The sequence below is a fragment of the Ranitomeya imitator genome, chromosome 2, assembly GCF_032444005.1.
Source record: "Ranitomeya imitator isolate aRanImi1 chromosome 2, aRanImi1.pri, whole genome shotgun sequence".
Classification (NCBI taxonomy): Eukaryota; Metazoa; Chordata; class Amphibia; order Anura; family Dendrobatidae; genus Ranitomeya; species Ranitomeya imitator.
In genome coordinates this window covers 374,636,713-374,661,839 of record NC_091283.1, presented here as the reverse complement: position 1 = coordinate 374,661,839, position 25,127 = coordinate 374,636,713, and the positions used below count along the sequence as shown (strand labels likewise).

Genomic DNA, 25,127 nt, shown 5'->3' with positions numbered 1-25,127 from the left:
ATACTGAGGTGGGTCGTTTGCGACATGGAAGCTAAACTGACAAAAGCTGCTGGCTCCGTAAACGCCTGGAAACAAAAGGCGGATGATTTGGAAAACAGACTGCGTCGCAATAATATTCGAATTATTGGTCTCCCGGAGCGATCGGAGGGTCAGCAGCCTGAGCAATTCCTGGAAGACTGGCTTAAGTCCACCCTGGGAGATGGATTCTCCTCAACATTCTCAGTGGAAAGAGCCCATAGGGTCCCAATGAGACCTCTGCCCCCTGGAACTCCACCTCGACCGTTTCTGGCACGCCTCCTTAATTGCAGAGATAGAGATGCTATTCTTCGCTTGGCAAGGCAGAAGGGCCCCATTAAACTCAACAATACCATCATATCGATTTTTCCGGATTTCTCCATGGAGCTCCAGAAACAGCGGGCACGATTTATGGAAGTCAAAAAGCTACTTCGAGACAAGAATATAATTTATTCCATGCTCTATCCAGCCCGGCTCCGCATTGTCCATGATGGATCCTCTTTATTTTTTACAGACCCAGCAGAAGTGGCCGAATGGTTGAGGTCTCACGGAGGGTCCAAAGCCCAAAAAAAACTCCTAATTTGGGTTCTTTATCAAATGGCAATATAAATAGAGCTCTTTACATAGGTGCGAAAGAAGTCAACAATACCGGACACTGAATTCAGTGAGGGTATCCCCATTTCTATTTGACTGTGGGAGTATGGAAGCATGCTCCTCTATTGTTCAAGTTATGTTGGGTTTGAGTTTATGCACTAGTTCTGACTGTTTGATGTATATGGTTGCCGCCAATATTGATTTTTTTGGCTCTGTGGGGTGTCTCTGGATCACGCCCGTATAATATTGTTGACATATATTATTTTTCTCTTTTTATATAAATATGGGATCTGAAATTATATATATGACCTGGAACATACGGGGTATTAAGACTCCTCGGAAGAAAGTTAAAGTATTTTCACAGATCAAAAAACACAATCCTCATGTAGTGGCATTGGTGGAGACACACCTGACTAGGGATACGGTTCGATGTATACAAAAGCCATGGGTACAGTGGTCGCTCCATGCATTCCATACTAGCTACTCAAGAGGGGTCTCCTTATTGATACACAGGGGGGTTAGGTGGGAGGCGAGGGAGGCACAGCGGGATCCGGAGGGCCGCTTTGTTTTTGTACATGCAATTCTCAATTCATGTGAATATGTGATACTTTGTGTTTATAACCCTCCCCCTGCTAATATGTCGGTTCTCCGTATGGCATTGGGTTTCTCCTTAAAATATCCAGATGCCAATGTTATTTGCATGGGTGACTTCAACCTAGTAATGGACCATTCTAAGGACAGAGTGAGGTTGGATAACACAGTATCCGGGGAGTCTTTGCCTCAATCGCCCTCCCAGCTGGCGCTGTTTATGGATGGCAGTGGTTGGTTGGACTTGTGGAGAATGAGTCATCCGGAGGATAGAGGGTATACCTGCCACTCATCCACTAAACAATCTTTATCTCATATAGATTATATATTTGGATCTAGTGGCGTGGCACTGCAGGTGGATAATATTGAATATGGTAACAGGGGGATCTCGGACCACAGTCCAGTAATTCTTAAACTTAAATATGGTCAATCCAATAACAATAGATCCTGGAAATTAAACCCTTTCTGGTTGAAATTGATAGATTCAAGTGACAGGACAGTCGAACAATTAAATAGTTTTATTTTAGCACATCCAGAACCCCAGAATCTTGGTTTATTTTGGGACACTCTGAAGGCATATTTAAGGGGATAATTGTCCTCTACAATCTCTTACATTAAAAGGGTGACAGCGGGGGAGGATGATGAGATGGAGCAACGATTAAAGGATTCAGAGACTACATATATAGCAAATCAGACCAGCAGTAACAGGGCTGAGTGGCTCACCTCCCAGAGATTGTATGCCCAACATATAGACGTTAAATCGAAACGTAAATTATTCTTTACCCGCCAGTCCTATTTTGAGCTGGGGAACCAGGCCAGTACGCTCTTGGCTTTCTTAGTGCGCCAACACAATACATCCAACACAATATTACAAATCCGTATGCCTGATGGCACATTAGTATCCTCTACTGATGAGGTACTTCAAGGTTTTCACGATTATTATAATTTGTTATATAAATCTAGTAGCGGTTTTGATACTGATGAATGTTTGGATTATTTATCGGATATAACGTTTCCCTCGTTGAGCCCATCCCAACAGGCCTTTATGGATGCGGAGTTTACTTTGGAGGAAGTGGAGCAGGCTATAGCGGACATGGCTACAGGGAAGGCCCCGGGTCCTGATGGGTTCCCCATTGAGCTATATAGGAAATACAGGGACAAGTTGGCACCACTTCTATTGAAGGTACTCGGGGGAATATGGAGGGGAGAGTCTGTCCCTGAAACGTTTTATGATGCCAATATTATAGTACTCAGGAAAGAGGGGAAGGATCCTCTCGATTGTGGATCGTACCGACCTATATCCCTGGTGAACGTAGATTACAAGATTTTTACTAAAATTCTGGCTACCAGACTGAATACGATTATATTAGATCTCATACACCCGGATCAAACAGGCTTTATGCCTGGGAAAAGTACTTCCATCAATATTAGACGGGTCCAATCGGTTATTCAATATAGCTCTTTGGAGCCAGATAATAAGTGGGCATTGGCATCGCTGGATGCAGCCAAAGCTTTTGACTCCCTCGAGTGGTCCTTTTTGTTTGCATGTTTGCGGAAGTATGGTTTTGGGGACAGATTTCTGAAAGGGATAGGAACATTATATACGAAACCTAGGGCGCGTATGATAGTGAATGGCTCAATATCCGAGCCTTTTTCTTTACATAGAGGGACTCGCCAGGGGTGCCCTCTCTCCCCTGCTCTATTTGCATTGGTGATAGAGGCTCTGGCAATACAGATGAGATCCTCCAGCGACATCAAGGGGATACGCATTGCAGATCGGGTAGATATTATTGGCCTCTATGCTGATGATATGGTGGTATTTATGGATCAAACAGAGGATACGCTACCAAAAGTAATAACAATTATAGACAAATTTAGCAAATTCTCTGGTCTTTATATAAATTGGGATAAGTCTGCCCTGATGCCTCTTTCTCATGTCCCAATGTTGCGTCTCGGGACTCTCTCGGCGTTACCCATTGTCTCTAATTTCAAATATCTAGGAATACATATGTCTCAACATAGTAGATTTGATTTACAATTTAACATTTACCCATTAATTGATCTGGTAAAATCTAAATTTAATACTTGGGATTAACTCCCTCTCTCTGTGGCTGGCCGCATTAATTTGATCAAAATGATACTGCTTCCCAAGTTAAACTACTGCCTTCAACATAGTGCTGTCCCAATACCTAAATCACTCTTTGCGACTCTAAATTCCCTAACCACGTCTTTTATATGGGGGAAAAGTAGGCCTAAACTTAGGTTATCTACTCTACAGAGACCGAGACGGGGGGGAGGAGCGGCTTTGCCAGACTTCTACTTATATTATCTAGCCGGGCAGGTTAAAATGATAAATAAGTGGATGCCCAATAATTCTAATCCTCTTCCTAATTCAGAGAGTCATCTGCTTTACTCTGCTAGGATCGATTGTCCACTGGGGTTTTTGGAGATGGAGAGGGTCGGTGTTCCCCGTTTGCTTCCTTTGCTTCGGTTGGCAAGATCAATATGGAGTCAAATAAAAAAAATAACCAAATTTGTTGATATAGTGGCTGAAATGCCACTGTGGAATAACCGTTATTTCCCGGGATTATTAGGCCACCCATCCACGGAATTTTGGATATCACACGGTGTTCTCTCAGTAGGAAATGTACACAACCAGGGTTTTTTTACCTCCTTTGAACAATTACAAAATACTTATAACATCCCAAGATCCCAGTTTTTCCGCTATCTGCAGTTGAGATCAGCCTTTCAATCACACATGCGAAATGTGGGTACGGGTCGAGCCATTTCATCTCTTCCACTGATAGGTATTCTCAATTCACAAGGCCCTCAAGGACTTATCTCCTCTTTATACACTTATCTATTATCCATAGGAGAGGGGTCTACTATAGATTCTATTAAGAAAAGGTGGGAGGGGCTTCTTCCGGATACGCTGGGGGAAGAATGGGAAGACATTTTGGAATCTCCAACTAAGGTTTCCCCATCAATTAACAATAGGATGACTCAGCTGTACATAATATATCAATCCTATCTGACCCCGACTCGTCTTTTCAAGATGGGACGTCTCCATTCGTCAGATTGTCTGAGATGTCACTTAAGTGATGCAGATTTTATTCATATGATATGGAGATGTCCCATTATCTCTCATTATTGGAAAGAGGTGACAACATTGTTGACATCCTTGCTGTTGATCCCTGTCCCACTTGAGCCATTGACCTGCTTATTTGGGGTGTGGGATGCAGGAGTTTGGGACCACCACACTGGGATTTTTTTGCGAGAGACACTGTTCCTGGCGCGAAAGGTACTGGCGCTGAGATGGATGGGTGGTTCTTGCCCGTCTCTTAGAGCTTGTGTGGATTTAGTGAACTCAATTATCCCGTATGAACGGACACTATATCAGAATAGAGGATGTCCAGATAAATTTGAGAAAATATGGGGTAAATGGAACTCCTCTCATCTTACTCTATAACCTATAATACTCTAATATATACATAGGAAGTGAGGCCTGTGGTTTTGGAGACATTACTTACAGGGTGAAATCTATACGGAACTTTCTTTTGGCGGCGTTCTTTTAGTTCTTTTCGTTCTTTTAGTAGTTGAGGTAGTTAAGGTTTTATAATAAGATACTTGTGATTGACATGCACTGTTTATTACTTTTGTAATACTACGCATTGTAACGATTCACATTGTATATCATAATGGATAATGATAGAATCAAATGCAAATGTGTGTATTGTATGATTTATTCTGCAATTAATAAACGAATTTAAAAAAAAAAAATGGCGAGTGGTAGCTGCGAGAAGTGTGTGAATGTGTGAGATGTCTGTCAGGGGCGCTTACCTCATTTATAGCCTATTGTAGTAGTTTAATGGACAAGTGATTGTGAGAAGCGGAGTCCTCCCTTTACAATCACATCCAAGTCACAAGTGCAGCAAGTGGGTGATGATTATGACTTTCCAATTTATACCATCTGAGAATAAAACATCTACACTTTCTATCTTCTCATATGTTCCCCTTATGATCTCCTCTAATTGTGTTATTACATTGAATCTTTATGATGTTAAATTAGCTCATCTTCCCATTTAGGTCCCTACAATATCGGATCCTCTCAGTGAAGATCTTCTATATAAAAGGATATTCCTGATTGACCCGGCAAGGTTTGATATGGACAACGTGAAAATGATGGCAGAGAGGATATTACACCTCACCCTAGAGATCCTCTTCCGGATTACTGGACAGGTGAGAGATTCTGATGATGTCACATTACATCATTCTTATCTATGGGAATAACAGATGGACAGAACTGGAGAGATGAAGACTCTGGAGAATGTCTTTAGTGAGATTTATTAATCTGTCTTTCCATAACCAGGATTACACAGTAATGAAGAAGACCTTTAGTGAGCGCTGTCAGGACCCTGTGTCTAAGAGATGGGGAAGACCCCTGAACCCAATCACTGGGCCTCAACCTCACCCCCAGATACATATCAATGACCAAAAGGTGCAAGAACTCACGTATAAGATCATTGAGCTACTGACTGGAGAGGTAACACTGCTGGGAATGTTGGGACATTTTACAGTAACTTTATGAAGGGATCCGGGGGATGACGGTATTATTGTTTGTGTCAGGTTCCTATAAGGTGTCAGGATGTCGCTGTCTATTTGTCCATGGAAGAGTGGGAGTATTTAGAAGGACACAAAGATCTGTACAAGGACGTCATGATGGAGGTTCCCCAGCCCCTCACATCACCAGGTAATAGACAGGACTGAATACACACGGCCTATAATTATCTGTATGTAAAGAATGAATTCAGTCCCTGTATGTGTTTCCTCCAGTTCTATCCAGTAAGAGGACAACACCAGAGAGATGTTCCCATCCTCTTCTTCAACAGGACTGTAAACAAGAAAATCTCACTGTTCTTCAGGATCATCAGGTAGATGGAGAAACAGTGTCATGAGATCTCCCCTATGAAGTGTAGACGACAGTGCAGGTGTTGTGTTCAATCTTGTCTTCTCGTTCGTCTTATTGAGGGACAGAGAATCATAGTCTTCTGCCACCTGAAGGCTGACATTATTATTGCATTGAAATAAAATTGGTTCTCCTCAGCATACTACCCTGCCTGCTGGAGCAAGGCTTCCTTGGTTCTTTGTAGTGTCAGTTGGAGGAAATGTCTGTCTCAGACTTGTCTTGGGTTAGGCACTAACCATTTTGCTTTTGTTTTTCATATAGATGTCTCAGGGTAAGCGTGTAATTGTGAACTCGGTTTTATCCATATAGCGAATATAGAGAGTACAGATTGTAATTGCTCAGTCCGTTTCCTCTCTCGTAGGTGTGGCTGGACTAAGGCATCTTGACACAGTCGGTGCAAGAACTGGTGTTGAGGTGTATAAGCCAACTACCTTTTGGCCGCCTCCCCACATAGCGGGCGCATGTGCATAGAGCCAATCATCAGCAGCCAGATTACTCCCAGCTTATCAGCAAGGCCAGTCTTGCAGCCAATCAATGGCAACGTTTCGCCGCTCATGGTTTCCGTCCCTCTGGCTCTCCCCCTTCTTATTTGTGTCACTATTTAGTGGAGTCTTCTATTTTCTTTCTACCTTTTCTCTATCACTCATAATGTCCGAGTCTAGAGAGCACTGTGCATGCCCGTTAGCATATTTTGCACTTGTCACTTACTATGCATATATGTCTTTTAATAGTAAGTTTTCCATCGTTCAGCCTGTACGCCTCCTGCTTCCTTACTTGTAGCCGCACAGGGGACCTCTATGACATCTGAGGAGAATATGACCCCTCCTGCCTGTTCTTGTGATTTAACGCAGTCTATAGCCAAGCTAGCTAGGGTGTCCAAGATGCTGGTTGCAGTTGTGGAATGATTGCCGGTGACTATTTTCACCTCAGGAGCTCCGATCTCCACTGTGAGTCGCATCTTCTAGCCACCCCATACGAATATGGTTGGTTATGAAAGCAGTCCAGACAGTCGCGGGTTGCCACCTTGTCCTGGTCACTTTCACAGGGGAGGCACCCAGATTTCTTTTCCCCTTCCAAGGAGTTCATTCCGCTCATTGTTTAAAATCCAGTTCTTGTGCAAAATTTGTCCTAGATCCATATGAGATGTGGAAGCTAAGGGAAATGGTGGACAGTTTGGTGTCGGCTGTGGACGCTTCTCTGGGAGTGACCCTTCCATTATCGAAACAGGTTTTTTTTTAGGAGGCGTAAGCGCTTAACTAGAACTTTTTATGACCATGAGGAATTTGCAGAGGTATCAAAGAGGGCATGGGAACATCCAGACAAACCATTTCAAAAGCATAGCCATATGGAGGTGCTATATCCCTTCCCAGCAGAGCTGGTGGCAGCTTGGTCTATTCCATCAGTGGTAGATACTTGCCAAGATTAATGCACTTTTAGAGACCCCACGGAAAGACATATAGATGTCTTCTTTTGAGGTTGTATGTATTGCCTTTTGCCAAGCCTTTTCTACCACCTGGGTTTCCGAGACGCTAATGGCATGGGTTAAACATTTGCGACAAAGTCCTTTTCAGAGGCGTTGGGGCCTTACAGGTCTGTCCCTTTCATCAATTTCCTGCATCGGACTGGTCAGATCGGCAGGTTAGACCAAAGGTCTCCCACGAGCCCAGGAGAGCTACCTTTAAAGTAACTGCCGCCGGATGCTCTTCTGGATAAGGAGCCAAGCCTTTTGGATCCAAATGCGGCAGGAAGGACAATGCTTGACGGGCGGCCCCCAATAGGGGGCTCTTCCCAGGTGGATGGCCGCCTCCTTCTTTTTCAGGAGGCATGGCTGAGTTTGGACCAGGCGATAGCTCCCTGCTCTAGGCAGGGATGACTGTAGGTGTTCCCACTTCAGTTCACTTCAGCGGGTTATATTCAAACCTATTCTTTATCCCCAAGAAGGATGGCTCGGTAAGGCCTATTTTAGATTTAAGGCACCTGAACATATAGGTTTGGCTTTGTCACTTCAAAATGGAGTCAATCCAGTCAGTGGTCGCATCCATGGAAGCCAGGGAATTTCTTTCTTCAGTAGATATTTAAGACGCTTACTTGCATTTGCTAACTTTTCCAACCCATCAGCGATTTTTTCACTTTGCAGTAAATCAAAATCGTTACCAGTTCAGGGCTCTCCCATTTGGGCTGGCCACATTGCCCAGGGTATTCATGAAGATCCTGGCCCCGGTTATGGCAATTCCTACATTCCAGGGGGATAATTGTTTTCTTCTGTGTGGAAGGTATTCTTGTCAAAGCACCATCCTTTGCGCAAAATCTGTTGAGCCAACAAATCATTCTTCAGACGTTGGAGCGATTTGGTTTAATTGTCAATAGGACAAAGTCTGTTTTAGCAACAACCCAGCGGCTCCGGTCTTTGGGAATGGTCCTCTACACAGTTCAGACATACAGTGGGGCAAAAAAGTATTTAGTCAGTCAGCAATAGTGCAAGTTCCACCACTTAAAAAGATGAGAGGCGTCTGTAATTTACATCATAGGTAGACCTCAACTATGGGAGACAAACTGAGAAAAAAAAATCCAGAAAATCACATTGTCTGCTTTTTTTTATCATTTTTTTTGCATATTATGGTGGAAAATAAGGTCAGAAACAAACAATCAAGATTTCTGGCTCTCACAGACCTGTAACTTCTTCTTTAAGAGTCTCCTCTTTCCTCCACTCATTACCTGTAGTAATGGCACCTGTTTAAACTTGTTATCAGTATAAAAAGACACCTGTGCACACCCTCAAACAGTCTGACTCCAAACTCCACTATGGTGAAGACCAAAGAGCTGTCAAAGGACACCAGAAACAAAATTGTAGCCCTGCACCAGGCTGGGAAAACTGAATCTGCAATAGCCAACCAGCTTGGAGTGAAGAAATCAACAGTGGGAGCAATAATTAGAAAATGGAAGACATACAAGACCACTGATAATCTCCCTCGATCTGGTGCTCCACGCAAAATCCCACCCCGTGGGGTCAGAATGATCACAAGAACGGTGAGCAAAAATCCCAGAACCACGCGGGGGGACCTAGTGAATGAACTGCAGAGAGCTGGGACCAATGTAACAAGGCCTACCATAAGTAACACACTATGCCACCATGGACTCAGATCCTGCAGTGCCAGACGTGTCCCACTGCTTAAGCCAGTACATGTCCGGGCCCGTCTGAAGTTTGCTAGAGAGCATTTGGATGATCCAGAGGAGTTTTGTGAGAATGTCCTATGGTCTGATGAAACCAAACTGGAACTGTTTGGTAGAAACACAACTTGTCGTGTTTGGAGGAAAAAGAATACTGAGTTGCATCCATCAAACACCATACCTACTGTAAAGCATGGTGGTGGAAACATCATGCTTTGGGGCTGTTTCTCTGCAAAGGGGCCAGGACGACTGATCCGGGTACATGAAAGAATGAATGGGGCCATGTATCGTGAGATTTTGAGTGAAAACCTCCTTCCATCAGCAAGGGCATTGAAGATGAAACGTGGCTGGGTCGTTCAACATGACAATGATCCAAAGCACACCGCCAGGGCAACGAAGGAGTGGCTTCGTAAGAAGCATTTCAAGGTCCTGGAGTGGCCTAGCCAGTCTCCACATCTCAACCCTATAGAAAACCTTTGGAGGGAGTTGAAAGTCCGTGTTGCCAAGCGAAAAGCCAAAAACATCACTGCTCTAGAGGAGATCTGCATGGAGGAATGGGCCAACATACCAACAACAGTGTGTGGCAACCTTGTGAAGACTTACAGAAAACGTTTGACCTCTGTCATTGCCAACAAAGGATATATTACAAAGTATTGAGATGAAATTTTGTTTCTGACCAAATTCTTATTTTCCACCATAATATGCAAATAAAATGTTAAAAAAACAGACAATGTGATTTTCTGGATTTTTTTTTTCTCAGTTTGTCTCCCATAGTTGAGGTCTACCTATGATGTAAATTACAGACGCCTCTCATCTTTTTAAGTGGTGGAACTTGCACTATTGCTGACTGACTAAATACTTTTTTGCCCCACTGTATATGGTTCTTACAGAAGAAAGATTATTTCTTCAGTCTTCCCTCAGAAATTTGAAACTGCCAGGCAGGCATTCCCTTTGATTTTGCATGATGGTCCTGGGAAAGATGGTGGTGATTTTTTTATGCAGTGCCGTTTGCTTAATTTTGCTCAAGGTCTCTACAGAACACGCTCCTAGGTTCTTTGGACAGATAAATGCAGTCCATGGATCATTCTGTTTGTCTCCCCATTCATTATTGCTGGTCTCTCAGGTGTTGGTTGACGTCACCCTGTTAACTCGGGGTCACTCTTTTTGTCCCATTAAGTGGCATGTGCTCACCACGGATAACAGCCTGTCTGGCTGGGGAGCAATCTTCTGTCACTTGATGGTTGAGGGTTTTTGGAGCAGGCAGTAAATGAGCTGGAGCTCAGAGATATTCGTCTGTCTCTTTTACTTTGGCAGCGCTTACTCCAGGAGTTGCCGATCAGAGTTAAATCAGACAATGCTACTGCTGTGGCCGATATCAATCACCAGGGGGCACACAAAGTCCACCAGCTGTGGCAGAGGTTGCAGAGATTCTTGATTAGGCAATGGACAACATTTCTCTAACCTCTGCAGTTCATATATGAGAATGGACAACTGGGAAGAAGACTTTCTAAGTCACCAGCAGCTACCTGCAGTAGAGTGCGCAGCAGAGAGGTCTTCAGGTAGATTTGTTGCTGGATGTATGTCTAATGGCATCCAGGTTAAATCACAAGGTGCCAAGATTTGTGACAAGTTCCTGGGACGCCCGGCGATCACAGTCAACACCCTGGTAATCCCTTGGTCCCAGTTCACTTTGCCTTATCTTTTTCCACCTCTAGTAATTTTACACAGACTTCTCAAGGAGATCAGGGCAGAAGGTGTTCCAGTCAATCTCATTGCTCCAGATTTGTCATATTCAAATACCATGCCCTCCAAGGCCAACCTCCTGGTGGATGTCCCATGAGCTCTTCCAGCCGTTCTGTCACAGGGTTCGTTCTTTCATCTGAATTTCACGGGCGCTCAATTTGATGGCGTGGCTGTTGAAGCTGCAATTTTGAGAACAGCAGGTCTTGCTAGTCATAGTCATCCAGACTATGATTGGAGCTTAGAAGCCATCCTCATTGCGAGTCTACCGTCGCACTTGAAGGGCCTGTTTTCGTTTGTGAGTCTACCAGTACATCACCAATATCTTTTTCCTCTCCAGTGCTACACTCTTTCTTAAGAGTCTGGATTGGAAGGGTGTCTGACTCTTAACTTCCTCATGGGTCAGTTTATGCCCTGGCTGTTCTGTTTCAGTATGATTTGACATCTATACCCCAGACTTTCTCCAGGGATTGGCACATGTTAAACCACCCTACTAGGCTCCCTTGGACCCCTGGGATATGAATCTTGTTTTAGAGGCTCTTGTGTCGCCGCCTTTTGAGTCTGTCCGATAAAAGAGAGAAAAGATGGAACTGGTCTCCACACTATCTTATCCTGATTAACCATAAGGTAAGGAGCGGAACAAGAAAAAGCCGCAAGCTCCGAGACCCTCCTAATAGAAGTAATGGCTATAAGGAAAGCTAACTTTATAAGAAAGAAAAAGATCTGAAACAATAAAAATGTTTCTGTATTTAATGTTTCCTTTTGTGCAGCTTGTTTACTTGTCTGTAAATCTTATGTCATTTGTCATTTTTTAAGCACCGTACTTTATTTTTTATATATTAACTCTTAAGTTTGATAAGTTTTTCTTGCCGTTCTAAATATGCCCACATCAAAGAGGAAAAGTGTAGCTTGTTTTTTTACCCAGTGTATGGACTTTTAAAAAGTTAGTTGTGCATGTGAACTAGTGTTCCACCCAGGGCAGGCGTCTTGGTGGCCTATCAAAATAGCGAGTGGTGGCTGTGAGAAGTGTGGTGTGGATGTGTGAGATGACTGTGGGGGCACTTAGCCCATTTTCAGCATATTGTGGTGGCTGAATGGACAAGTGATTGTGAGAAATGGAGACTTCCTTTTACAATCACATCCAAGTCATGAGTGCAGCAAGTGGGTAATATATATGATATTCTAGTTTATACGACCTGAGAATACAACATCTACACGCTCTATCTCCTCATATGTTCTTTTTATTGTCTCCTGTAATCATGTTTTTACATGGAACTTTTATGATGTTACATTGTCACCTTCTTCCGATTTAGGTCCATACAATGGTGGATCCTCTCAGTGGAGATCTTCCATATAAGAGAATTTTCCTGATTGACCCGTCAAGGATAGATGTGCACAAGGAGAAGATGGCGGAAAGGATATTCCACCTCACCCTAGAGGTCCTCTTCTGGCTTACTGGAGAGGTGAGAGATTCTGATTACGTCACATTACATCATTCTTATCTATGGGAATAACAGATGGACAGAACTGGAGAAGTGAGGACTCTGGAAATGTCTGTAGTGAGATTTATTAATGTGTCTCTAAATAACCAGGATTACACAGTAGTGAAGAAAACCTCTAGTGAGTGCTGTCAGGACCCTGTGTCTGAGGGATGGGGAAGACCCCTGAGCCCAATCACTGGACCTCCATCTCACCCCATGATGTATGAAGACATCAATGAGCAGAAGATTCAAGAACTAACCTACAAGATGATTGAGCTGCTGACTGGAGAGGTGACACTGCTGGGACATTTTACAGTAAAGCTGTGAAGGGATCGGAGTGGTGATGGTATCATTGTTTCTGTCAGGTTCCCTTAAGGTGTCAGGATGTCACCATCTATTTCTCCATGGAGGAGTGGGAGTATCTAGAAGGACACAAGGATCTGTACAAGGACGTCATGATGGAGATTCCCCAGCCCCTCACGTCACCAGGTAATAGACAGGACTAAATGCACACGGCCTATAATTATTTGCATGTGAAGAATGAAATCAGTCCCTGTATATGTTTCTTCCAGTTCTATCGAGTTACAGGGCAACACCAGAGAGATGTCCCCGTCCTCTTCTTGCTCACGACTGTAAACAAGAAAATCCCAATGTTCCTCAGGATCATCAGGTAGACGGAGAGAAGGTGTCATGAGATCTCCCCTATGATGTGTAGACGGCTATGAAGGTCTTGTGCTCTGTCTTGTTTTATCCATCAGTATTATATGGTTTATACTTCTGTAATGAGAACGGTGGAGATGGCAGCATTAGAGGTGATTGTGAATATGACTTTTACATCTGTCTGTGACTTTTACAATATTTGTTTCAGGGTGAAGATCTGACCCAAATTAATACTACAGGGACATATGTGAGGGGTGATGAGTGGTGTAAAGAGGAGATTCCTACATATGACTACCCAGGTGAGTAGTAACCACTAAATGCAGAGAAATCACAGATTCTCCTCCGTCACTGGCTGTCACTGCTTTATCAGCAATGTAGTTCGATCATCTCACTATTAAAAGTCACAATTCTGCCTCTATAATATGCATGCTCCTCCACCCAAAACTGTCCCTATTAGTTAGAGCATTTATATAACAAATTGTACTGCAACCATCTATTGTTGAATCAGTGTTCTGTCTTCTTACACGTTCACGCATTGGGCAATGTAACATACATCATAAGCCTCTTCTGTCACCAAAATAAGCAGATCGTTCTCTGTTGTCTAACTTGTTTATTGGTCGATGGATGTAGAGAATTCAAATGTATTTGTGAAAAAACTACATGAATACAAAAAAACATGTATAGTTATTGAGCTTAGAATATCACATAACTATGACATTTACAATGTGGCACTATGGGTGGGGCTCCATGCATGGTGTGCCCTTCCCCCTCCATGCAGGGACGTCGGCATTCTCACTGCCTGACCCCGCAACATAGGTCCTCGGTGTGCTCCTGCCCCTACGCTAATGTCACGCTGTGATGGTTTTAGGTAGGGTTGGGGGCCTCAAACTATCCCTGAAACTGGGACCCTAACTATCCCTGTCCCGGGGGTACACTTGATGGTAGAGAGGCCTGAGTCTCCGATCTCACTATGCTGCTGTTTATCCCTGGTCTGACTCCACACCAACCAACAAATATATAAACACATATAATACAAACCTAACAGGTGCTCAGGAAACCAGTGCACATTGATAAAATGGTGCGGTGTTGCCCATAGATGTCCTGAATAAGCTGTCACACATCGATTAAATGAAGTATTATACGTATTATACGGGAAAACTGAACTGTGAGGGGTTATTCTTTTGCTTGAGGTTAACCCTGTTGTGCCCCATGCATGTCTCCTGTCGAGGACAGTACCCGAATGTGGTCCTGCCCCCGATAGTGTTTCGTAGTTCCCTACCAACGCATTTCGTCTACCAATGTGGGCAGACTCATCAGGGGAGCATCAATATTCTTTTTGGGAGGTGTTATCAGGTTCCATAATTTTGAACCAGAAAGCAGATAATGGGACTTAGATGCTAAGAGGTAGCCCGAGTTAAAGAGTACCACCCCTTGCTGGCAGATCTCTGCCTGCTTCACAGGTTAAATGTTAAGGCACTGACCCTATGCTATGCAGGTTTAAATATCTTGTCAACCCCACCTACAAGGCTGGACAGCATCTTGCATCACTTCCCCAACATCCATCGATGCCTGCTAATCACCCAGGTCCACCCGCTCATGTTTAAACATCAACGCTCATTCCATTAGTATAGTATCCACCCCTCTCCTGCATGCTAATTTTCCCTTCCCGATTTGTATGAAAACACAGATCACTTGTAGCCTCAGTAAAGATGTCATTAATTACTCAAACTAATCCCTGCATTTACAAAACTGACACAACACTAAAGATATAGAGAACTTTTCACAGCGCACACTGCGCTTGTCAGACGCTCCCCCAGGTTCCCCGCCTTCCAGCGTCGGTCTGTGCAGGGATCTGCCCAGGAATCCCAGCCCCGCACTGTGCATAATGCATAACACAGTGCGGGGCGGGGTTTCAGTAACAGGGTGGCCGTACTGCCCGCACAGGCGCAGTCAGGAACCCGGCATCTGAGCTATGACTGCCAATTCTCAATGCGCCTGCCCCAGGCAGGCATGCACAGTGCAGGCGCCGCATTTAAGAAGAACAGCGCGCAGGGGGCGGCGACCATCGCCCCAGAAGAGATGAGTGACTGCAGTTGGGCGCTTCACAGAGGAGGCTTCAGACCTGCCTCCAGGTACAAAGATAGGTATTTTTGAAAAGTTTCAAAGCGCTTTATTTTAGTAATACATGAACACAAAACTAAAAGAGACACCTTGTTAGAATGCAGCATTACTGCTGCACAAGGTGGCTCTTTTAGTTTATAACGGCTGGAGGGGGTGACAGTGGCCCTTTAAAATAAAGCTGTAGTATTCCTGCATCCACAAAGTGGTATAGAAACCCCTTTCTTAACCCCTTTACCCCCAAGGGTGGTTTGCACGTTAATGACCAGGCCAATTTTTACAATTCTGACCACTGTCCCTTTATGAGGTTATAACTCCGAAACGCTTCAAAGGATCCTGGTGATTCTGACATTGTTTTCTCGTGACATATTGTACTTCATGATAGTGGTAAAATTTCTTTGATAGTACCTGCGTTTATTTGTGAAAAAAACGGAAATTTGGCGAAAATTTTGAAAATTTCGCAATTTTCAAACTTTGAATTTTTATGCAATTAAATCACAGAGATATGTCACACAAAATACTTAATAAGTAACATTTCCCACATGTCTCCTTTACATCAGCATAATTTTGGAACCAATTTTTTTTTTTGTTAGGGAGTTATAAGGGTTAAAAGTTGACCAGCAATTTCTCATTTTTACAACACCATTTTTTTTTAGGGACCACGTCTCATTTGAAGTCATTTTGAGGGGTCTATATGATAGAAAATGCCCAAGTGTGACACCATTCTAAAAACTGCACCCCTCAAGGTGCTCAAAACCACATTCAAGAAGTTTATTAACCCTTCAGGTGTTTAATAGGAATTTTTGGAATGTTTAAATAAAAATGAACATTTAACTTTTTTACACAAAAAATTTACTTCAGCTCCAATTTGTTTTATTTTACCAAGGGTAACAAGAGAAATTGGACCCAAAAAGTTGTTGTCCAATTTGTCCTGAGTACGCTGATACCCCATATGTGGCAGTAAACCACTGTTTGGGCGCATGGGAGAGCTCGGAAGGGAAGGAGCGCTATTTGACTTTTCAATGCAAACTTGACAGGAATTGAGATGGGACGCCATGTTGCGTTTGGAGAGCCACTGATGTGCCTAAACATTGAAACCCCCCACAAGTGACACCATTTTGGAAAGTAGACCCCCTAAGGAACTTATCTGGATGTGTGGTGAGCACTTTGACCCACCAAGTGCTTCACAGAAGTTTATAATGCAGAACCGTAAAAATAAAAAATCATATTTTTTCACAAAAATTATATTTTTGCCCCCAATTTTTTATTTTTCCAAGGGTAAGAGAAGAAATTGGACCTCAAAAGTTGTTGTCCAATTTGTCCTGAGTACGCTGATACCCCATATGTGGCAGTAAACCACTGTTTGGGCGCATGGGAGAGCTCGGAAGGGAAGGAGCGCAGTTTGACTTTTCAATGCAAAATTGACAGAAATTGAGATGGGACGCCATGTTGCGTTTGGAGAGCCACTGATGTGCCTAAACATTGAAACCCCCCACAAGTGACACCATTTTGGAAAGTAGACCCCCTAAGGAACTTATCTAGAGGTGTGGTGAGCACTTTGACCCACCAAGTGCTTCACAGAAGTTTATAATGCAGAACCGTAAAAATAAAAAATCATATTTTTTCACAAAAATTATATTTTTGCCCCCAATTTTTTATTTTTCCAAGGGTAAGAGAAGAAATTGGACCTCAAAAGTTGTTGTCCAATTTGTCCCGAGTACGCTGATACCCCATATGTGGCAGTAAACCACTGTTTGGGCGCATGGGAGAGCTCGGAAGGGAAGGAGCGCCGTTTGACTTTTCAATGCAAAATTGACAGGAATTGAGATGGGACGCCATGTTGCGTTTGGAGAGCCACTGATGTGCCTAAACATTGAAACCCCCCACAAGTGACACCATTTTGGAAAGTAGACCCCCTAAGGAACTTATCTGGATGTGTGGTGAGCACTTTGACCCACCAAGGGCTTCACAGAAGTTTATAATGCAGAGCCATAAAAATAAAACAAAATTTTTTTCCCACAAAAATTATTTTTTAGCCCCCAGTTTTGTATTTTCCCTAGGGTAAGAGGAGAAATTGGACCACAAAAGTTGTTGTCCAATTTGTCCTGAGTACGCTGATACCCCATATGTGGGGGGGAACCACCGTTTGGGCGCATGGGAGGGTTCGGAAGGGAAGGAGCGCCATTTGGAATGCAGACTTAGATGGAATGGTCTGCAGGCGTCACATTGCGTTTGCAGAGCCCCTAATGTACCTAAACAGTAGAAACCCCCCACAAGTGACACCATTTTGGAAAGTAGACCCCCTAAGGAACTCATCTTGATGTGTTGTGAGAGCTTTGAACCCCCAAGTATTTCACTACAGTTTATAACGCAGAGCCATGCAAATAAAAAATATTTTTTTTTCCGCAAAAATTATATTTTAGCCCCCAGTTTTGTATTTTTCCAAGGTTAGCAGGAGAAATTGGACCCTAAATGTTGTTGTCCAATTTGTCCTGAGTACGCTGATACCCGATATGTGGGGGGGAACCACCGTTTGGGCGCATGGGAGGGCTCGGAAGGGAAGGAGCATCATTTGGAATGCAGACTTAGATGGATTGGTCTGCAGGCGTCACATTGCGTTTGCAGAGCCCCTAATGTACCTAAACAGTAGAAACCCCCCACAAGTGACACCATTTTGGAAAGTAGACCCCCTAAGGAACTCATCTTGATGTGTTGTGAGAGCTTTGAACCCCCAAGTATTTCACTACAGTTTATAACGCAGAGCCATGCAAATAAAAAATATTTTTTTTTCCGCAAAAATTATATTTTAGCCCCCAGTTTTGTATTTTTCCAAGGTTAGCAGGAGAAATTGGACCCTAAATGTTGTTGTCCAATTTGTCCTGAGTACGCTGATACCCGATATGTGGGGGGGAACCACCGTTTGGGCGCATGGGAGGGCTCGGAAGGGAAGGAGCATCATTTGGAATGCAGACTTAGATGGATTGGTCTGCAGGCGTCACATTGCGTTTGCAGAGCCCCTAATGTACCTAAACAGTAGAAACCCCCCACAAGTGACCCCATATTGGAAACTAGACCCCTCAATGAACTTATCTAGATGTGTTGTGAGAACTTTGAACCCCCAAGTGTTTCACTACAGTTTATAACGCAGAGCCGTGAAAATAAAAAATCTTTTTGTTTTCCCACAAAAATTATTTTTTAGCCCCCAGTTTTGTATTTTCCCAAGGGTAACAGGAGAAATTGGTCCACAAAAGTTGTTGTCCAATTTGTCCTGAGTACGCTGATACCCGATATGTGGGGGGGAACCACCGTTTGGGCGCATGGGAGGGCTCGGAAGGGAAGGAGCATCATTTGGAATGCAGACTTAGATGGATTGGTCTGCAGGCGTCACATTGCGTTTGCAGAGCCCCTAATGTACCTAAACAGTAGAAACCCCCCACAAGTGACCCCATATTGGAAACTAGACCCCTCAATGAACTTATCTAGATGTGTTGTGAGAACTTTGAACCCCCAAGTGTTTCACTACAGTTTATAACGCAGAGCCGTGAAAATAAAAAATCTTTTTGTTTTCCCACAAAAATTATTTTTTAGCCCCCAGTTTTGTATTTTCCCAAGGGTAACAGGAGAAATTGGTCCACAAAAGTTGTTGTCCAATTTGTCCTGAGTACGCTGATACCCCATATGTTGGGGTAAACCCCTGTTTGGGCACACAGGAGAGCTCGGAAGGGAAGGAGCACTGTTTTACTTTTTCAACGCAGAATTGGCTGGAATTGAGATCGGACGCCATGTCGTGTTTGGAGAGCCCCTGATGTGCCGAAACAGTGGAAACCCCCCAATTATAACTGAAACCCTAATCTAAACACACCCCTAACCCTAATTCCAACGGTAACCCTAACCACACCTCTAACCCTGACACACCCCTAACCCTAATCCCAACCCTATTCCCAACTGTAAATGTAATCTAAACCCTAACCCTAACTTTAGCCCCAACCCTAACTGTAGCCCCAACCCTAACCCTAACCCTAATCCTAGCCCTAACCCTAACCCTAGCCCTAACCCTAGCCCTAACCCTAGCCCTAACCCTAGCCCTAACCCTAGCCCTAACCCTAGCCCTAGCCCTAACCCTAGCCCTAGCCCTAGCCCTAACCCTAGCCCTAACCCTAGCCCTAACCCTAGCCCTAACCCTAGCCCTAACCCTAGCCCTAACCCTAGCCCTAACCCTAGCCCTAGCCCTAACCCTAGCCCTAACCCTAGCCCTAATGGGAAAATGGAAATAAATACATTTTTTTTTATTTTTCCCTAACTAAGGGGGTGATGAAGGGGGGTTTGATTTACTTTTATAGCGAGTTTTTTAGCGGATTTTTATGATTGGCAGCCGTCACACACTGAAAGACCCTTTTTATTGCAAAAAATATTTTTTGCAATACCACATTTTGAGAGCTATAATTTTTCCATATTTTGGTCCACAGAGTCATGTGAGGTCTTGTTTTTTGCGGGACGAGTTGACGTTTTTATTGAAAACATTTTTGGGCACGTGACATTTTTTTATCGCTTTTTATTCCGATTTTTGTGAGGAAGAATGACCAAAAGCCAGCTATTCATGAATTTCTATTGGGGGAGGCGTTTATACCGTTCCGCGTTTGGTAAAATTGATAAATCAGTTTTATTCTTCGGGTCAGTACGATTACAGCGATACCTCATTTATATCATTTTTTTATGGTTTGGTGCTTTTATACGATAAAAACTATTTTACAGAAAAAATAATTATTTTTGCATCGCTTTATTCTCAGGACTATAACTTTTTTATTTTTTTGCTGATGATGCTGTATGGCGGCTCTTTTTTTGCGGGACAATATGACGCTTTCAGCGGTACCATGGTTATTTATATCTGTCCTTTTGATCGCGTGTTATTCCACTTTTTGTTCGGCGGTATGATAATAAAGCGTTGTTTTTTGCCTCGTTTTTTTTTTTTTTTTCTTACGGTGTTTACTGAAGGGGTTAACTAGTGGGCCAGTTTTATAGGTCGGGCCGTTACGGACGCGGCGATACTAAATATGTGTACTTTTATTGGTTTTTTTTTTTTATTTAGATGAAGAAATGTATTTATGGGAATAATATTTTTTTTTTTTTTTCATTATTTTGGAATATTTTTTTTTATTTTTTTTACACATTTGGAAATTTTTTTTTTTACTTTTTTACTTTGTCCCAGGGGGGGACATCACAGATCAGTGATCTGACAGTTTGCACAGCACTCTGTCAGATCACTGATCTGATAGGAGTGCAGGCTGCTTCACAGTGCCTGCTCTGAGCAGGCTCTGTGAAGCCACCTCCCTCCCTGCAGGACCCGGATCCGCGGCCATCTTGGATCCGGGGCTCGAGCAGGGAGGGAGGTGAGGAGACCCTCGCAGCAACGCGATCACATCGCGTTGCTGCGGGGGGCTCAGGGAAGCCCGCAGGGAGCCCCCTCCCTGCGCGGTGCTTCCCTGTACCGCCGGCACATCGCGATCATCTTTGATCGCGGTGTGCCAGGGGTTAATGTGCCGGGGGCGGTCCGTGACCGCTCCTGGCACATAGTGCCGGATGTCAGCTGCGATAAGCAGCTGACACCCGGCCGCGATCGGCCGCGCTCCCCCCGTGAGCGCGGCCGATCGGCTATGACGTACTATCCCGTCCAGGGTCAGATAAGCCCAGGGCACCTCGACGGGATAGTACGTCTAAGGTCACAGAGGGGTTAATGATATAGTTGGTAGTGGCCAAGCACATAGAACGGGAAACAGAAAAACAGAAATATCTTCAAGTGAAACTAATAGCATAAGTATTATGTCTGCTATGTATTTTTTCGTTACTAGTACATACTATTCTATTTGTTAAAAATTGAGTCTTTGGCTCACACGTGGCTGTCTGGGTACCTTGTGTATGTCTTATATATAGATATGTATAGTTGTTACCCCTTTCTTGAATGTTCTGCATTCATCTGAATCTTTACTTACCTTGTATTGTTTTAATATTTCCAATTAATTGTATATTTTATGAGATTAGCTAGCACTTTATTGTGTTGGTTGGTATATTTGTTCCCTTATGTAGTAAATAACTATAAAATAACTATAAAATGCTTAGGCTGATCCAAGTGATTCTAAGATTGTTATATTGTTTTCCACGAAACATTGTGCTTTTAGTTAAGCTTTAGTCACACTAAACAACTTACCAACGATCACGACCAGCGATACGACCTGGCCGTGATTGTTGGTAAGTCGTTGTGTGGTCGCCGGGGAGCTGTCAAACAGACAGCTCTCTCCAGCGACCAACGTTCAGGGTAACGACTTTGGCATAGTTGAAACTGTCTTCAACGATGCCGAAGTCCCCAGGTAACCAGGGTAAACATCGGGTTACTAAGCGCAGGGCCGCGCTTAGTAACCCGATATTTACCCTGGTTACCATTGTAAAAGTAAAAAAAAAAAAACACTGCATACTCACATTCTGATGTCTCTCACGTCCCCCGCCGGCGTCCACAGGGTTAAAACTGCTTTCGGCAGGAGCGCACCTAATGCACGCGCTGCTGCCGAGAGTTTCCCTGCACTGACTGTGTCAGTGCCGGCAGTAACAGCAGTGACGTCACCGCTGTGCTCTGCTTTACGGCCGGCGCTGGCACATTAGCAGCGCTCCTGCTGAAAGCAGTTTTAACCCTGTGGACGCCGGGGGACGTGACAGACATCAGAATGTGAGTATGTACTGTTTTTTTTTTAACTTTTACAATGGTAACCAGGGTAAATATCGGGTTACTAAGCGCAGCCCTGCGCTTAGTAACCCGATATTTACCCTGGTTACAAGTGAACACATCGCTGGATCGGCGTCACACACGCCGATCCAGCGATGACAGCGGGTGATCCAGCGACCAAAAAATGGTTCTGATCATTCCCCAATGATCTCCCAGCAGGGGCCTGATCGTTGGTCGCTGTCACACATAACGAGATCGTTAGCGGGATCGTTGCTACGTCACCACAAGCGTGACGGTGCAACGATATCGTTAACGATATCGTTATGTGTGACTCCCCCTTTAGTGGTAACTTTTTGAATTTCATGAAGAAAGAATCGGAAATTTGCCAAAAGTGTGGAGAATAAGAAAAGTTCAAAGATTGATTTTGTATGCCGTTAAAACAATTGGTGATACCACACAAAATATCTAATAAATAGCATTTACCGTATTTTTTCTTTACATCGGGAGCATATTTCAAACTTACTTTTATATTTTTAGAACTTTATAAGGCTTAAACAACCAATTATATGTTCAAGGAAATTTACAAAAGCTATTTTTGGGGGACGAAATTATTTTTGGTGAATAAGTTAAATTTTAAAATGTATTACTCCAATTGGATTAGTCAGTGAAATTTTGTTAATTAATATTAGGGACATTTTCTTATCACTTAAACAATGAATTTCTTTCAGTGAAGTCTGCAATCTTTATTTTAGGCTTTGTCTGCTTTCATCTGGGACTGCAAAGCAACTGGTTGGGATTGTTTTTTCACTACTTCAGGAAGACAAATCAGCAGAGGAATTTTGCTCAGAGTTCCGTAGATAGGCTACCGACACCCGGTGAAATGATCCTGCTGTTAGGAGTCAGTTTTGACAGTGCCTGTCTGAAAGATTAAAAGATGCTTTACGAAACTGCTGAGTTGTTACAGGCCGCCATGTCTCTGGCCATACGTGTAGCTAGACGCCTCAGGGATAGACTTGTTGTGACTCCGCCCCCTATGGTACTCCCTAAAACCAAAGTCCTCCCTATGTGATCTGAAAAACCGATGCAGTTAGGGGGCCTCCCCTCAGTATGAGTCTCCAGCGGGGTTGTGTTTTTTTTGTGCTCAAAGGGGTCATTTCATTGAGGTCTGTTCTTTACCAAGGCACCAGAAACCTGTCAAAAAACTTCTTACCCCAGGTTGGATGGAAGATAACAACCTCGCTGTATATATCTCCTCCACATGTTTATTTCAGGTTTTTTTTACCTGCAGAAGTGGTTATATGTACTGTAATAAAGTACTATAGGGGAGATATGTAGCACTGAGGTTGTTAGCTTCAGTAATATAAGCCTAGGAAAAATCATCCTGCACACTAAGTGATGAGAGGGGTTAATCGGCCTATTTAGTGCTAGGATGATTGAACAGCTGTAGAGTTGGATGAGTCCAGAGGCTAAATACCCAGCTTTATAGAGCATTTGAGTGTGGTCTGGAGGTACAAGTTCTAGAGATGTGTTTTTGTGTTAAGGAAAGCTGGACGTATGGGGATTTTAGATCTCCTGGATTGAATGTCCTTTGCTAAAGGACATAAGCTGGAATCTAATCCGGGTGGGCTAACCAGCAGTATTGTATGGACTTGTTACTTTTTGCGTTACCTTCTGCCAGACAAAGGCTGTATTTACATTTTTTGGTGGCGTGGTTTATGAGGATTGCAATAGACCAAGCGGACTGTTGCTGTGTATACTTCTATAAGAAGTCGGATGAGTCAAACTACCACAGTACAAAACTGAGAAGATATCTATCCTCTTGGATAGTGGGGCCGGAGCTAATATGATGGATGCTTGGATCACCAGGGAGCATGGTCTCTCCTGTAGTATGCTGGCAAAGTCCATTCCCATATTTGCTGTTGACTCTGCACCTCTCGGTCAGGGAAATTTTACGCAAGTTGTGCATAATATGAATCTAGGCATAGGGGCTCTTCACAGGAAGCTCCCTTCTTGTTATGTCTTAGAAGATCTCCCTACTCCTATTGTGTTAGGATTTCCCTGGCTAACTGTGCGCATTCCGGTTATTGACTAGCAGTCCAGATAAATTGTTAAGTGGAGTGATTTCTGCAAAAGTAATCTTTTCTACTGCTTCTACTAAAACCATACCCTCTTTTCTGGCTGATTTTGTGGATGTGTTCTTAGAAGAGGGGTGTCAGGAGCTGCCTCCTCACTGTGTATATGATTGCACCGTAAACTTCCTTCTTGGAACAAAATTACCCAAAACCAGATTATACAATCTGTTTGACCCTGAAAGGCAGGAAGATTACATCTATGAGAGTCTTGCTAAGGGACATATTAAACACTCTTCTTTGCTTGTGTTGGCGGGGTTCTTCTTTGTTTGGGGGCTGCATTCCCTGTTTAAATTTTCATAAGATAATCTGGATGTCTATCCGAGACCCGTATCCGCTCCCACCCATTCCTGACTTTTTTAATCAGATTGTTGGGGCAAAATGGTTTCCAAGTTGAACATCAGGAGAGCCTATAATCTGATTAGGGTCAAGGAGGGGGATAAGTGGAAGACGCCCTTTAACATTCCTGAAGGGCATTATAATAACCTTGTCATGCCCTTTGGTTTGACTAATGTCCCAGCCATTTTCCATTTTGTGTTAAAAACATTTTTCATCACCCTGTGGGCAGGTTTGTGATGGTGTAGCATGACAATATTTTGATATACTCACCTGACCTCAAGTCACCTCAAGTACTTGTCAGGCAGATGTTACAGGTTCTGTAGGATAATAAACTGTTCTCCAAATTAGAAAAATGTGTATTCGCCATATAAGAGGTGCAGTTCCTGGGTTTTCTAGTGTTTACTGCAGGTTTCCGTATGGATCCTGATAAGGTCCATGTAGTTCTGAAATGGGATGTGCCAGAAAATCTAAAAGCGTTTCAATGCTTTTTGGGGTTTTATAGTTATTGTCGGACGTTTATTAAAAACTTCTAGTCGATGGTCAAACCTCTGACTGACATGACAATGAAAGCTACGGACTTCTCAAAGTGGTCCGACTGCGCTCATCAGGCTTTCTCT

The 25,127-nt window shown here is 43.5% G+C and overlaps 1 protein-coding gene across 1 annotated transcript in view; it reads left to right on the top strand.

Annotated features, from left to right (window-relative positions):
• Window positions 1-25,127, top strand: part of LOC138664006 (zinc finger protein 182-like) — an 82,799-nt gene that overhangs the window by 31,302 nt on the left and 26,370 nt on the right. Inside the window, exons 2-10 of the mRNA XM_069750400.1 lie at window positions 5,284-5,436; window positions 5,567-5,740; window positions 5,824-5,947; window positions 6,031-6,128; window positions 12,385-12,534; window positions 12,664-12,843; window positions 12,918-13,041; window positions 13,125-13,222; window positions 13,421-13,511. Of these exons, the coding sequence (XP_069606501.1) occupies window positions 5,362-5,436; window positions 5,567-5,740; window positions 5,824-5,947; window positions 6,031-6,128; window positions 12,385-12,534; window positions 12,664-12,843; window positions 12,918-13,041; window positions 13,125-13,222; window positions 13,421-13,511 (1,114 nt within the window). The 5' untranslated portion in view covers window positions 5,284-5,361. The remainder of the gene's footprint in view (window positions 1-5,283; window positions 5,437-5,566; window positions 5,741-5,823; window positions 5,948-6,030; window positions 6,129-12,384; window positions 12,535-12,663; window positions 12,844-12,917; window positions 13,042-13,124; window positions 13,223-13,420; window positions 13,512-25,127) is intronic.